At 39.5% G+C, this 13,773-nt stretch overlaps 3 protein-coding genes across 4 annotated transcripts; 2 read left to right on the forward strand and 1 right to left on the reverse strand.

Annotated features, from left to right (window-relative positions):
• Positions 1–214: 214 nt before the first annotated feature.
• Positions 215–2,160, reverse strand: arv1 (ARV1 fatty acid homeostasis modulator). 2 transcript variants are annotated; one of them, XM_077587572.1, is made up of 5 exons: positions 2,053–2,160; positions 1,549–1,668; positions 1,337–1,490; positions 635–871; positions 215–552 (listed from the first exon to the last, which is right to left on the reverse strand). In XM_077587572.1, the coding sequence occupies exons 1-5, from the start codon at positions 2,146–2,148 to the stop codon at positions 359–361; spliced, it is 801 nt and encodes a 266-aa protein (XP_077443698.1). In that variant the 5' UTR covers positions 2,149–2,160; the 3' UTR covers positions 215–358. The 2 variants fall into 2 exon arrangements, with proteins under 2 accessions (XP_077443698.1, XP_077443699.1); XM_077587573.1 differs by having other exon boundaries at positions 334–568.
• A 1,542-nt stretch (positions 2,161–3,702) lies between these two features.
• On the forward strand, positions 3,703–5,296 carry LOC144064775 (fatty acid-binding protein, brain). Its single transcript, XM_077587575.1, has 4 exons — positions 3,703–3,871; positions 4,688–4,860; positions 4,917–5,018; positions 5,091–5,296. The coding sequence occupies exons 1-4, from the start codon at positions 3,799–3,801 to the stop codon at positions 5,139–5,141; spliced, it is 399 nt and encodes a 132-aa protein (XP_077443701.1). The 5' UTR covers positions 3,703–3,798; the 3' UTR covers positions 5,142–5,296.
• A 309-nt stretch (positions 5,297–5,605) lies between these two features.
• On the forward strand, positions 5,606–11,343 carry smpdl3a (sphingomyelin phosphodiesterase acid like 3A). The gene is made up of 8 exons (XM_077587769.1): positions 5,606–5,817; positions 6,579–6,792; positions 6,871–7,015; positions 7,798–7,894; positions 7,981–8,144; positions 8,204–8,384; positions 9,017–9,141; positions 10,348–11,343. Exons 1-8 carry the CDS (start codon positions 5,721–5,723, stop codon positions 10,675–10,677), a joined length of 1,353 nt encoding a protein of 450 aa, XP_077443895.1. The 5' UTR covers positions 5,606–5,720; the 3' UTR covers positions 10,678–11,343.
• Positions 11,344–13,773: the final 2,430 nt, after the last annotated feature.

The following is a 13,773-nucleotide window of genomic DNA, read 5'->3' on the forward strand; positions in this document are numbered from 1 at the left end:
GTGTATATATAATGTATATATGTGTATATATAATGTATATATGTGTATATATAATGTATATATGTGTATATATAATTTATATATGTATATATATATACGTATATAAATACATATATATATATATTAGCAATTTTATTTAAAAACAGCTGTAAATTCATGAATACTAAAACAAAATATATACTATTTCATTTTATTCTGCCTAATATATTCATGTCATATTTTCAACCAGGTGTTATACCAAAAAATATATTTTTTAGCAAAGTTTTATTTAAACAGTTGTAAGTTTATTCTACTAATGTTGTCACATTTTCAAATAGATGTTATACCAAAAATAATTTGTTTTAGCACATTTTTTTATTTACAAACAGTTCATCAATACTAAAACAAAATAAATATGCATTTGCATAAATAGTTCTTTTTGCGTATATTTTTTTCTTTTCAAAATAAGTGTTTGAATCCAACATGGCGCCCCCCTAGAGCCCGCGCCACGCCCACGCGGCGAGCCTTTCCGCCAGCAGGCCCGTACACACGGCCCAGAAGGCCCAGGTCCTCCTGCAATTCAGCATCACTATCAGAAAAGAAATAAAAGTCACCGGCGATCTTATTTTGAAGGCGCGAAATGACAGCGCTTCACCTCGGACGGCCTGCGCGTTGGACGTGAGCATCAAAAGTTTGATGAACGCCAGGCAGAGCGTCACGTAGTCGTGCTTCCAGATGACGGCGGGCACCAGCAGGACTTGGCCGTAACGGGACAGCAGCACGGCTCGCAGGAGGCGGCGCGGGGTCACGCCCCCTCCGCCGCAACCGTCGAGACCGGACGCCGCCGCCACCCGTAGGAAAAACAGCACGCCGGCGCAAAACGCCGTCAACTCTAGGTAGTGAACAAAACAAAAAAATTAAGAAAGCACCGCAATTTCCCTAAAAAAGTATTAAGGAAAAAATGATAAAATAATCCCAAATTTAAATGTAATTTTTTTAAATCCTAAAATAAAACTAGAAAATAAAGAGACAAATGCAAATAAATAGTAATACAAATATTTCATTTTAAAATGTTTTTTTTAAACTACTATATTCTATTTTTTTTATCCATTTTGGTTTTTTTTTTTATGAAGGATTTTCACATTTTTCTCTTATTTTTAATTTGTGACACTTATTTTTCCCCAAATGATCATTTTCATGTACTTGTATTTCTATATGTACATAATGTACGTGTACCCACAATGCTTTTGGATGTATTTTTTGTAAATTGTGATTTTTGAGGCGCTCCTAGGAAACGAGCCAGAAAGCAAAAAGCACCCCCACAATGTTGTGTTTTCAGTGCAACCATCTTTCTCACCCAGAGCAGCCGACATGACCAAACCGTAGAACTCCCACTCCTTGGCGCAGCGGATGATGTCGGTGGGGTCGCCGGTGGGCTTGGCGCCGCGCTCAAGCGACCACCTCAGGTAGGCCTCGCACAACAGGCAGAACGCGCACAGCTTCCAGTGGATCTGGAAAAGCGACAAGTGTCGTCATCTTGAAAAACAAAGTAAACCAAAAAAAACTTACGTCCAAACCAGTGTTGAACAAGATGTGACGGAAGGCCTGCGTCTTGCACAAAATGGCGTCTATCAGGATGATGACGGGATCGTACTCGATGTACTTGTCCACTGGCTTCTGGCAGGACCCCTAAAAACAGGTAGGACCCCACTTACAAATTGTTTTCTACTATTCAATTATTAGTATGAAGGGAGGGTATCGTGGGTATTAACGCCCTCTTGTGGAGTAAACCGGTAAAACAATCCTAACGTCTGTTGTCAAACGATTGTGCCGCGAGCAAATTTTGGATTTACAATCTCAACTCATGAAAATAAATGTTTTCGTGATGTAATTATGTAGGAAAATGAGTGAAAATTAGCTAAAACGTGTGTAGTACTTAACGTAACGTCGTAAAGCCGAGGACAGTAGCGACGGGCGGTCATTTTGAGGCAGTATTTTCGTTTGTTTTATCACATTTACGTCGATGACAAGCTAAATAACTCGTTATTTAGAAGATGTTACATGGTTACTCACACATAATGTGATCTTTAGGATCCCGTTTTTATAGTCTCGGTGTAATTCCGTTGCTTTTTCGTTACACTCAATGCATCGAAATTTAGCTTCGGCCATTCTTCGGAGGAAGTGTGACAACCCGGAAGTCAAAGGCTTCAAGTGATCTGTTTTGTATCAAAACAAAAGAACCAACTCGTTGAACCTCGTTTTTAAGCGAAAATCATTTGTTTGGCCTCGGTCTGAAAAACAAACTCTATAGGTACAACATATTATTATTTAAACCCTAGAAACATATTTAATCATTACGTATACATGTCAAGCTGCTCTTATTTTTGAAAACACCAGTGGAAACGAACACTGGTTTGGATTTGGTCTTTTCTCCGGAAATAAATTTAATAATTCCTGTTAAAATATCTGTAACTAAAATTAACTTCAGAGGGGAAAGTTAATCTGTTTTTTCCCACGATATTGGCAGTCCATTCAAAATAAGTTTGCTAATGATTGCGTTTGAATTCATGAGATTATTCGCTATTATTATTAAATTGTTTATTATTATAATTATTATGAAATTATTAAAATGACGCTATACGGTCTTATCTCCAATTTGTTTCTATTTTTTTTAGTGCGTATACTTTTTGTTTTGTAATTTAAACGTAATTTTAAAAATAGACAACAGAGGGCGCTAAGGGACCCTCGAAAAACAATCACGTACTGCTTGCTGCCTGTTTGACAAAATAATGATGCCATAGATTACGTGAATGGATTTTCACACTAAACTCCCTTTTCAGCGACCATTAAATGGTATAAAGTGCTGATAATAAAAAGTACTCCCGTTAGTATTGGCTGCCATTGACGGCAAATGACGTCCAATCCCTTTTGACTGGGAATTTTTGCCACCGATCGTACGATCGCTGCCAAACCACCCATTCTAAACGGATTGGACGTCTCTTCCCGTCAATGTCTGTTATGAATGAATACAAACGACAGTTATTTTTCAGGCAAGGGTGGGCCGGAGTGGGCGGGGGCTTTAATGCAATTAAGGACAAAAGAACCGTCCAACAAAGCCGTCACGGATGGTTGCATGCGTAAGATTTAGAGAGGAACTAAACCCAACATAATTTTTGAATTGAACATCCATCGTCGTCAATGGCACTCAGAAAGCTTACATATTCCCTAATTTCTTGGTGATGACATCATCAATCAATACACCACACTGAGCTCAATTTGATGAAGTCATACTTCTAAATTTTTTCTAGGTAAAATAATTTTTTTCAATCTCAAAATTCTGCTGCTACACTAATAAATAGATGATAGTTTTCATATTTTGTGAAAAAGTGATCATATTTTTAACTGTAGGCTATTGATAACTAACAAAGGCTCATATTTAATACAAAAAAGTGACTGGGATCCTGTAAAAAACAAAAAAAAGGAATTAACGATCATCTAAAAATGTGATTCTTATCATTTTCATATTTTTACCCAATCCTCTCATTTTAAAATGTGATAGTGGACTTTTTTTGGGTGTGCTTGGCAACAGCAGTACGCTCCCGTAACATTCCAATTTTTTTTCTTCCCCCAGCGGCGGTCCGTCCGAGTTGTGACCCAAATTCCCGAGCCAATGAAAAAAAAGTCTCCTGATCCAACGCGGATCTGGTCGCCGCCCACCTGACCGCGTACTAATAGGGCCCCCCGATAAGAGCCTCGGCTAGGGGGGGCCTCGCTTCTTGTCAGAACTTCAGCCTGCTCAGCGTGCACGAAAACTTCAAGATGGTGGACGCCTTCTGTGCTACTTGGAAGCTGGTGGACAGCGAAAACTTTGACGAGTACATGAAATCCCTTGGTGAGTACTTCTATTAATTCATATCAATATTTTGGTGGGTGGGTGGGGCTTAAGACCAGTAGTTTCTTGTAGTATTTGTTTATAAATAGAGACTGAAATGTATCGTTGCGTAGGCTAATATTATATTTGGGTGAACTCAATATTGCACAGATAAAACACCCCCCTCCCCCATTAGATAAAAAAAAATTGGAGTGGTTTATTTTGGGGTGAGCGGTAATCCGGCGCCCCGTCGTTGGCTGCGAGTGCGCGCGCTTTGGAGAGAAAGGGGGGAAAAGTGGGTGAAGGGGCGACCTTACAGTGCCTTGTTGTATAATAGTATGTATAATAGTTGCTTCAGTTAATGTTTATAGGTTTACCCTCATTTTTTCCACTCAAAAATATATAAATATTTGTAAGGGCAATACAGTTGAAGGTATAGTGTGTACATTTTATGTAATATTATGATAAAGAAACTTACAATATATTTATATTAACAAGAACACTCCATTTCCAGATCATACATTTTCGTATTACATCATATTTCCTGAAATAAAAATCTTATTCATTAAAAAAAGTAATTTTTCCTTTTTAAAATTGGGCCACTATCACATTTTTGGTGTTTTTGAAAAGTCCTATTTATATTTTAGCAGGGTTTGACTGAAGTGAAAGTCTCAGAGGTGGGAGTTCATTCATTAGAAAAAAAAATCGTGTTAGTTAACCCATCGTACGCCATTTGACGTACAATCCGTTTTGGAGGGATTGGGCGTCTAGCGCCATTCAAAAAATGACCAAAAATGGAACAAAAATTGACCTCTGGATGCATCTCCGCCCACTTAGGCGTGGGCTTCGCCACCCGGCAGGTGGGCAACGTGACCAAGCCCACGGTGATCATCAGCCAGGACGGCGACAAGGTGAGCGTCCGCACGCAGAGCACCTTCAAGAACACCGAGATCTCCTTCAAGCTGGGGGAAGAGTTCGACGAGACCACCGCCGACGACAGGAACTGCAAGGTAAGACCGCGCCCCGACGCGCGGGCTTTCAAAATTAAAGCCGACGCGTTCCTCAGTCCACAGTCAGCATGGACGGAGACAAGCTGGTCCACGTGCAGAAGTGGGACGGCAAGGAGACCAAGTTTGTCAGGGAGATCAAGGATGGCAAGCTGGTCATGGTAAGGTCAATTGAGAATGTCTCTTTTATTTTTAATAACATTTATTTGAGGTTTTTTTTTAATCTGCTTCAGAACTTGACCTTCGATGACATCCACGCCGTCCGCACCTACGAGAAGGCGTAAACGGTCCATCTTCATCGTCATCTTCCTCCTTAACCAGACTGCACATGTTTGTTTTTTAAAGTAATTCTTTTTTTTTTATATGGAAACATTTGAGACATATTGAACGGCCTTTCTTTGCAAATTGGTCAAATAAAGCAAAGAAGAAGAAATACTCATTTTCGGTTTTTAAGTTATTGACCAAATTGTTGTATTGTGTTGTGTTGTTTGTTTAAAAGTTATGGATATATCGGCTAATTTTATTGCTCTGCTTGTGAAAACTTTTGGAATTGTTACTAGCTGTGTGATTCTTAAACGTTTACTCGTCAAAATTATTTTTAAAAACATGTTTGAAGTACAATAAAGTAGTATAAAAAGGTATTTAAAAATTTTTAAAAAAGCTAGCAAGCAGGTTTAATCAGCTCAGGGGACGTGTTTACAAGTCACGTGACAAGCCGTTTCCGCCAATCAATTGCAGCCTTGCGGTCTTTCTTTGAACACACCAAACACGTCACAGGCTGACCAGTCCAACTTCCGGATTTCGGCTCGTAAACAAACAAGTAAACACGTTGCCGTACTCTTGCATTTTTAACTTTTACCGACATGAAGACGCCACTCGCCGGTTTTATTTTGGTTTTGTACGCCGCCGGACAACTGAAGGCGGCTCCCCCGAGAAAAAGAGCCGACCCTGGGGACGCAGGTGAGTGTTGTGAGACCCCCCCGCCGCTAGAAGTTCGTGCTATAACTAATGTCCTTTGAAGGTACCGCCATGGCCGATAAGTACCGCAAATTCATGAACCGACGGTCTATAAATACCATTTCAAAACGCTAATAAGTTTATTTGAGTTAAATTTAACCAGGCGAGGTGTACCAAAGACGTGTGGTAGTCAAAGTTCGAAATATTAATGTCTGTCAGGTCGTTGGTTCGTAAAGCGTTAGCTTCTTGTGAATTGTTAGCTTGTTAGTTCATTTTATTATTTAAGTCAATGCATTAATGTCTTAAAACGTGTATTTTGTATTTAAAGGGTATTTTTTTACGTTTAATACGATAAATATTTTGGTTGTTTAAAAAAGAAAACAAATTTTATTCGGACATTACAGTGGGTCTACAAGGCTGCTTTCAATGACTCAATCAACGGGTGACGTCATTTTGACACGAAGTCTCAATTGTCATTTCTTTAAGTTCACTTTTTGAATAATTGTCGTATTTTGATATCTCCTATGAATAACTAAAACTAGAAATGAAGAAAATTTGAATAAAAATGAAATTAATACAATTAAAATGAAAATAATGAGAAATCCACTGTGGTGGTTGACATTAATAACACTAAAGTTAATTAAAAAAAAAAAGAACATAACTCGACACCTTCAATCCTTTTTGACTGGGAAGGGCGAATGAGTTGAATAAGTGACCTACAAAGAGTTAAAATAGTGTTTCAATGTGAATAATCCCTCTGGTAGGAAGGTTCTGGCACATCACCGACCTCCATTTGGACCCCACCTACCACCTGGCAGAGGACCCCACCAAAGTATGTTTCTCCTCCAAAGGGGAACCCGCCTCACGCGCCGGTCCGTTTGGGGACTTCCTGTGCGACTCGCCTTACAGTCTCATCCAATCGGCCTTCGAGCACATGAGCACCCTCGTAAAACCCAACGACTTCATCATTTGGACCGGGTACCGTTAAAATGCTTCCTCTTTTGAAATGAATGTCAGATTTTGTTATTAATGGCGGATGTCGTTTCACCACCACAGAGATAGTCCTCCTCACGTTCCCGTGAGTGAGCTTTCCACAGCCATGGTGATCCAAGTGATGAGTAACATGACGCAAAGTATTCGGAAATACTTCCCAAACGTCACCGTCCTTCCTGCCGTGGGAAATCACGATTACTGGCCACAGGTGGTTAAAAAGCAAGATTTTCATTTTTAATATTCTTTTTAATGTTCTTTGTTTTTTTTCCCATTAAAATAAATCAGAGAGCAAAGTAAAACAGCAAATATTTTCTTTTTAGTTTTTATTTAAAAAAGAAAAAATGTTTTAGAGGAGAAAACTATGGAGAAAAACACTGAGTATAATTTTGGGCATGAATAAAAAAAATAAACTTTTAATTTTCTCTTATTTTAATTGTTTTCAATTTGAATTTCCGTATATTCCGGACTATTATTTTCCCTTTTTTTCGTAGTTTAGCTGGGCGTTCAATTTATATTCAAGTGCAACATATGTATTTTATTGTTTATTACCTCTCACCGACAGCAGTTAATTTTTTTATTTTTTATATAGTTATCATTTAAAAAAGTGTAATGTTACATTAAGAGTTGCCTAGTTCGCCTGTTGTTCCCTATTTTACTATTTTTCTTTAAATTGTTTGATTTTGGTAAATTTAAAAACTGTCCCCCAAAAATGCAATTTTTATTTTTTCCCCTTTAATTGGGCATTCTTGCCTAGTGCGTCTTATGGTCCAAAAAATACGGTGTATCCTATATTTTTAAAAGTAAAAAAAAGAACAAACAGAAGAATCTATATATATCTCTATACTTTTTTATTTCTTTTAAAATATTTTGAATACAAAAAAAATGGAATAAAAAAAATCAGCTCTTAAGCTTTTATACTATCAAATCTTCTGGGGAAAAAACCCTGTCACTGGTGTCAATGTCTAAATGTAGACGTGTACTTGTTGTCAGGATCAAATGCCGACGTCCACCAATGACATCTACCGCGCCGCTGCCCGCCTTTGGAAACCTTGGCTCCAGGACGAAGCGCTAAAAACCCTCTCACAAGGTCTCCCACCAAGTCCCAAACCTTTGAATCTCATTATACTTGTAAAATAACAATAAAAGCAATCAATTAAATTCTTCTCTCCCCAGGCGGCTTCTACACCCAGCTCACCCGGAAAGGCCTTCGAGTAGTCAGCGTGAACAGCGTCCTTTACTACGGTCCCGACCAAGTCACCGCCAACGTCACCGACCCGGCGGGACAATTCCAGTGGTTGGAAGACACGTTGAAGAAGGCGGACGCCGACGCGGAAAAGGTCCGACCTCGCCGGTGACGCTCGCGCGTGCTTGCTTGACGTCGCCGTTTGTTCGACAGGTGTTGATCATTTCTCACATTCCGGTGGGATACCTGCCCTTCCTCGCTAACGTGACCGCCCTCCGCGAGGAGCACAACGAGAGACTGGTCGCCATCTATCGGCGGTACAGCCGCGTGATTACGGGACACTTTTACGGACACACGCACAAAGACAGCGTCATGGTTCTCCTAAACGAGCAAGGTAATAAAAAGGGCAACGAGTCGATGCTAACGCTATTCCGATTAAAAGATGGATGATAATACTCCAGTCACTTTATTGACATGTTATACTCAAATGATATCTAACATAGCAATTCTTTCAGACCTGATTGAAAAGACAAAATGTTGACTTAAAGTTAATAAAACTAAATAACACCAACCGCAAAAAAATACACGGATCAAAGCCTTTTATGGGCAGCGAAAGTAAAGTAAGTGTTTTAACTTATTCGGAATATTCCAAATTATTTTCCTTTTTTTTTCCTTCAAAAATAATAGAATTTAAAAAAAAATTAAAAACAATAAATATTTCAATTTTTCCAGCTTATTTCTTTTGTAAAAAATATTTTTAAAAATATAAATAAAAGATTTCAATATTTATTGTCATGGTGAAAGATGAATGGATGAAACAAATTAATTTTTGGGGTAAAAAAAACAATTTTAAAGATATAACAAATAAAAGATTTCAATATTTATTGTCATGGTGAAAGACAAATGGATGAAACATTATTTTTTTTGTGTAAAAAATAATTTTAAAAATATAATAAATAAAATATTTCAATATTTATTGTCATGGTGAAAGACGAATAGATGAAACATTTTTTTTTCTTTCCTTAGGTACACCTGTAAATTCCTTATTCGTATCAGCGGCGGTTACGCCCATCAAAGACGCTTCGGCGCCATACTCCAACAACCCGGCGGTGCGCTTATATTTCTACGACAAAAAAGACCACGGTATTTTGGTAAGTACTACTATACCAACGCTGTATTACGTTATTCGTAATTTAGGTTATTTGATTATTTTTACTTGACCCCTGGAAGAACATTACCTTTTGGGATATACATATTTTATGGCCACAAATAATGCTATGGAGTAAAAATAAAAATAAAAAATCATAGTACTTAACTACCGTATTTTCACGACTAAATGGCGCATCGTGTTTTTAGCCGCAGTGTCAGTAACGAGTGCTATTTCTGTATTTTGGATACACAAAGGACGCACCGTTTTTTTAGACGCATATATATTATATATGAAGATCGAACCGCAATAGCGCTGGCTACCGGAAGCAGCCCCAGACTCCTTTTCCGGTGCGCAGTGACTGCTGGGATATATAGTTCTTGCACGCTACACCTACACGCTAAAAACACGTTTTTAAAAAGGCAACGGAAGCAAAACTGAGTCCGGTTGTACTTTATTTAGCCATTTTACAACTTACTCACGTCATCATCATCCACAAATCCATCAAAGTCCTCATTTTCTGTGTCCGAATTGAACAGTTGTCCAAATTAGTCATCGAAAAAACGCTGAGTTTTATACGTTCGTCCAGGCGGCCACAATCCATTCGCAAATAGTAGCTAGCTAGTAGGTAGCGTAACTATTCAGTGGCTGTGTTCGATGCTTCGCAAGGCTGTGTTGATGCTGATCGCCAAGCCACAATCCATTCACAAATAGTAGCTAGCTAGTAGCTAGCATTACTAGCCCGGCGCTGCCTGCCACCCTTCGTCAAGCTGTGCTGATGTCGATGTAAACAGGCCACAATCCATTGGGTGTATTGACAAAAGAACTACAAATCCCAGCAGTCACTGCGCAGTACTTTTTACACGGGGAAAATAGTAGAGTCGGGAGCTGCTTGCCGTAGTTGTGAGAGCTGTAGAGGATGGTGTACCCTATCGACGGATTTATTTTATTTTATCGTGATAACAATTTTAGTATTGGTCCATATATAAAGCGCACTGGATTATAAGGCGCCCTGTCTATTTTGGAGGAAATTTAAGACTTTTATGTGCGCCTTATAGTCGTGAAAATACGGTAATCAAATCTGCGACGATTAGCTCTAAACGCCCTTTTTTGACAATGATCGCCGTCAAATTAATTTTGAGCGCGAGGGTGAAAATTTTCCGACGACAACCCCGTCCCGCATAAAAAAAAGCGTGTTTCTCACACGAAGGACATCTGGCAGTATTTCCTCAACCTGACCGAAGCCAACCTCCGGCAACGGGCCGACTGGACGCTGGAGTACGTCATGACGGACGCGTTCGGCTTGCCCGACCTGCGACCGGTCAGCCTGTTCCGGCTGGGTCTGGAAATGTGGACCAGGTCTGAAGTTTTCGACACGTACTTTGCTCACTATACGGTCGGTTACGACGACAGGCCGCCGTGCGGCGGCGACTGTAGGGCTTTTCAGCTGTGCTCCTTGTTCTTCTTGGACCAGGCGACCTATTCCAAATGTTTGGCCAGTCCGAGACACGGCTACAATTTTGCCAGGGAACGTCTTTGAGCTTTCACTTCCTTTTAGTGGAGCTCCAATAGTCCAACTTGAAAAATTATTTTCTTATTCTCTCCGTTGTAGTTTGAACTGACTAAATCCAACAATCTAACAATCCAATTTTTAGGTCATTTTTGGACGCAGATTCTGGCTTTGATTTAAAAAATTCAGCCTCGAAAACTGGTAACGTCAAATTTGGCGGACAAAGTGGACTCAAAAAAGTCTCCATTAATGATATTAAAGTCCTCCATCTTGGTTTGAAGCCAACTTGTTTTGGTAATTTTGAGACGATTTTTTTATTTAAAAATTCCACCCCTAAAACAAGAAATTTGGTAGACATACCTACTAGCATGAGTAGACCCCCCCCCCCAAAGTCCTTGAAAAGACACACATTTGAGAGACCATTTTAGATGACTAATCACCATTTATTTCAGACATCCTTCAACTTTTTTCGAGACTTTGCGCTTTTTTTTCCCGATAGCTGAAGCATGAAACTGCACAAGATTGCTACTATAATATTTTTGTGTGTGCAAAGGATTACAGGAATCGAATCCTCCTTAAGCCTTCAAATCGTCAAATGCTGCTAATTGTGGATTTGCCATCATGATTTCAGCATGTTCTGATACTTTGGCTTACATTTCTGTTCATAATCTCACATTAAATTATCTCTGTCCAAGACTATTGTCAGCATTTCCATGCCTACGCCAGCGCAGGAAGTGAAAACAATGCCGCGTTTGTCTGTTAAAAGTTGTGCGGGTGGAGTTAAAAAACAAAAACAAAAAAAAAGAGCGGCGAGTGACCTCGTTCGACTGGACCCCCCCTTTTAGCCCCCTTTTTGCCCCCCGCCAGCTTCTCCTGCTTTGAATGTTCTCAACCTCATTCCAGCACTATTGTGCCTCCCCCCCCTTCTCCTCACCTCACTCGCTTTTCCCTCCCCCTCCTCAAACGTCCACTCGCTTCACGCGGAACTTCCCAAAAAAAAAAGAAGGCCCAGAAAACGTCAGAAGACGAAAGAAAAAAAGAAGTTTCAGAAGACGAAGAAAAAAGAAGTTAAGATGAATGATGAATGGTGAGAAACTCACCTCTTTCGCCCCTCAGTCCACTCCCCCGCCTTCACCCGTCAATCCCTTGGCTCGGCTGGCTGGGAGGTAACCGTGGTAACGGAATACTGGCGGGCGAGCGCGGCCCGTTGCCCCGGCGCCCGTCGCCACGGCAACGTCACACCAGCTTTTGTTGCGCGCAAACAAAGGTCGACTCTCCTGCGAATGCTCTTTGAGTGAAAACTTTTGCCCGAGTACGTTTGCGGACCCAGAAAAAAAATCGTAAAGATTGTTAGGACGAGAATTTTGACGGGAAAAGTGCTTCTGTAGTCCTCGTAAACTCAAAAATTGATTAATAGGCCGGCCTGCTTTGCTAAAACTAAAATGGAGTCAATTAAATAGGAATAATTGTGAAAAATATACTGTCCATTTTTAGGGGTGTATTCAATTTCATGTTTTGCTTTCATTGAAATCCTCATACTACACACTACATGAAATATAATTGTTTTCAAAACAGGTTTTATAAAATAAAATGCATTTATTTTGCAAATCAGTACAATAATATATGAAATCAATGTCTTAATACATGTAAAAAAGTTTTTATTTACAATAGATGTATGTATAGCTAGGCCTTGACTTATTTTAATATAAAATGTTAAAGATAATTTCATAACCCCTAATTTATTTTCACAAGCAATTAGTGGAAAAATATTTTTATCCAACTGCATAATATTCATAAATTTGTTTTTGATAATGAATTTTAATAAGAGAAAAAATCTAATTAATCAGCCAAATAAATCATTTTAACCACCTCCAAATTTTCACCATACCTAATATAATAGTTCTGTACCTTTTTTTTATTATTAAAGACGATTATTGGGATCCACCCACGACTGGTCGCCAGCCAATCACACGACACTTGTAGACAAACAGCCATTTATTCACATCAGCATCTCAGGACAAGTTTTTTTCATACATGAATTCAATCATTATTCATTCCTGAGTTGTATCAAATTTAAAAAAAAAAAGATTTCCATTCCATCTCGTGTGATTTCCCTAACGCAATCATCTACGAGTGAGTAAATCCTCCCAATGGAAATCCTCCCCCGCCCATTAGCGCAGCGTAAATTCCTCCCCGCGATTCACCCGTGTACCCTCATTGGCGTGTTTACTTTCTCTTTCCCAAAATATTTTCCTATTGTCAGCAAACGCGCTTCCTTGCCAAAAAATGTAACATTTTTTTTGCCAGTTGCTGAACAGAACATTCATAGAGAGCTCTTTTCATCGGGGTCGGCTGTGAGATATGACCCTCCAGCCAAGTCTCACACACCCCATAATGGGACCCGACGTGGGGAGGGGTCGGCCAAGGGGGGCTCGCCAAACTTTTTTTTTTGTCTTATGCTTCATTTGTCGTTTGTCGGCTAGCTTGAATGGACTCCAGTGTGAGTGTGTTTGTTTATAATTGAGGTTGGACCCAGTAACCCTCCAAGTCTGAATGAGCCAATCGAATTGCGGGTTACTCGACAGTCGCCGGGTAAAGATGGCGGAAAATGGGGAGGGGAGGGGGTCAGAGGTAAATCTTTTTTTGTTAATCCCTCTGCTTCAATCTGTCCGTTTGATCAAGCTCCGCCCACTTACTGTCTGGTCCGGATGGGGGAGTCAACGGGTTTTTACAAAGGGAGGAGATTTGATCTTAACTGTCTGGCCGCCATTGACGGAAATGACCGTCCAGTTCATTTAAAATTCTCAACGTTCAAATGGATTAGACGTCCAGTCAGTTTTATGTCTTGACTACGAAAAATGAATAAAACTTTCAACCAATATTTAGGCGACTTCATACATGCATGTATTCTTTATCCTCTGTGAAGAATGACTTACAATACTCCTGATAAGGTGAACGTGTATAATTATATATCTCGCAAAATGTTTGAGTAGGGGTGGATTGGATTTGACAGATTAATCTAATTAGAAATTTTGTAAAAAATTGTGTATCGGAAAATTGTGCTCTGACTAAAGTTCTGTGTTGTTTAAAAGCAATCAAAATGTGTTCATTTTTTTGTTTAGTCCA

This window comes from Stigmatopora argus, chromosome 19 (genome assembly GCF_051989625.1).
Source record: "Stigmatopora argus isolate UIUO_Sarg chromosome 19, RoL_Sarg_1.0, whole genome shotgun sequence".
NCBI classification, from domain to species: Eukaryota; Metazoa; Chordata; class Actinopteri; order Syngnathiformes; family Syngnathidae; genus Stigmatopora; species Stigmatopora argus.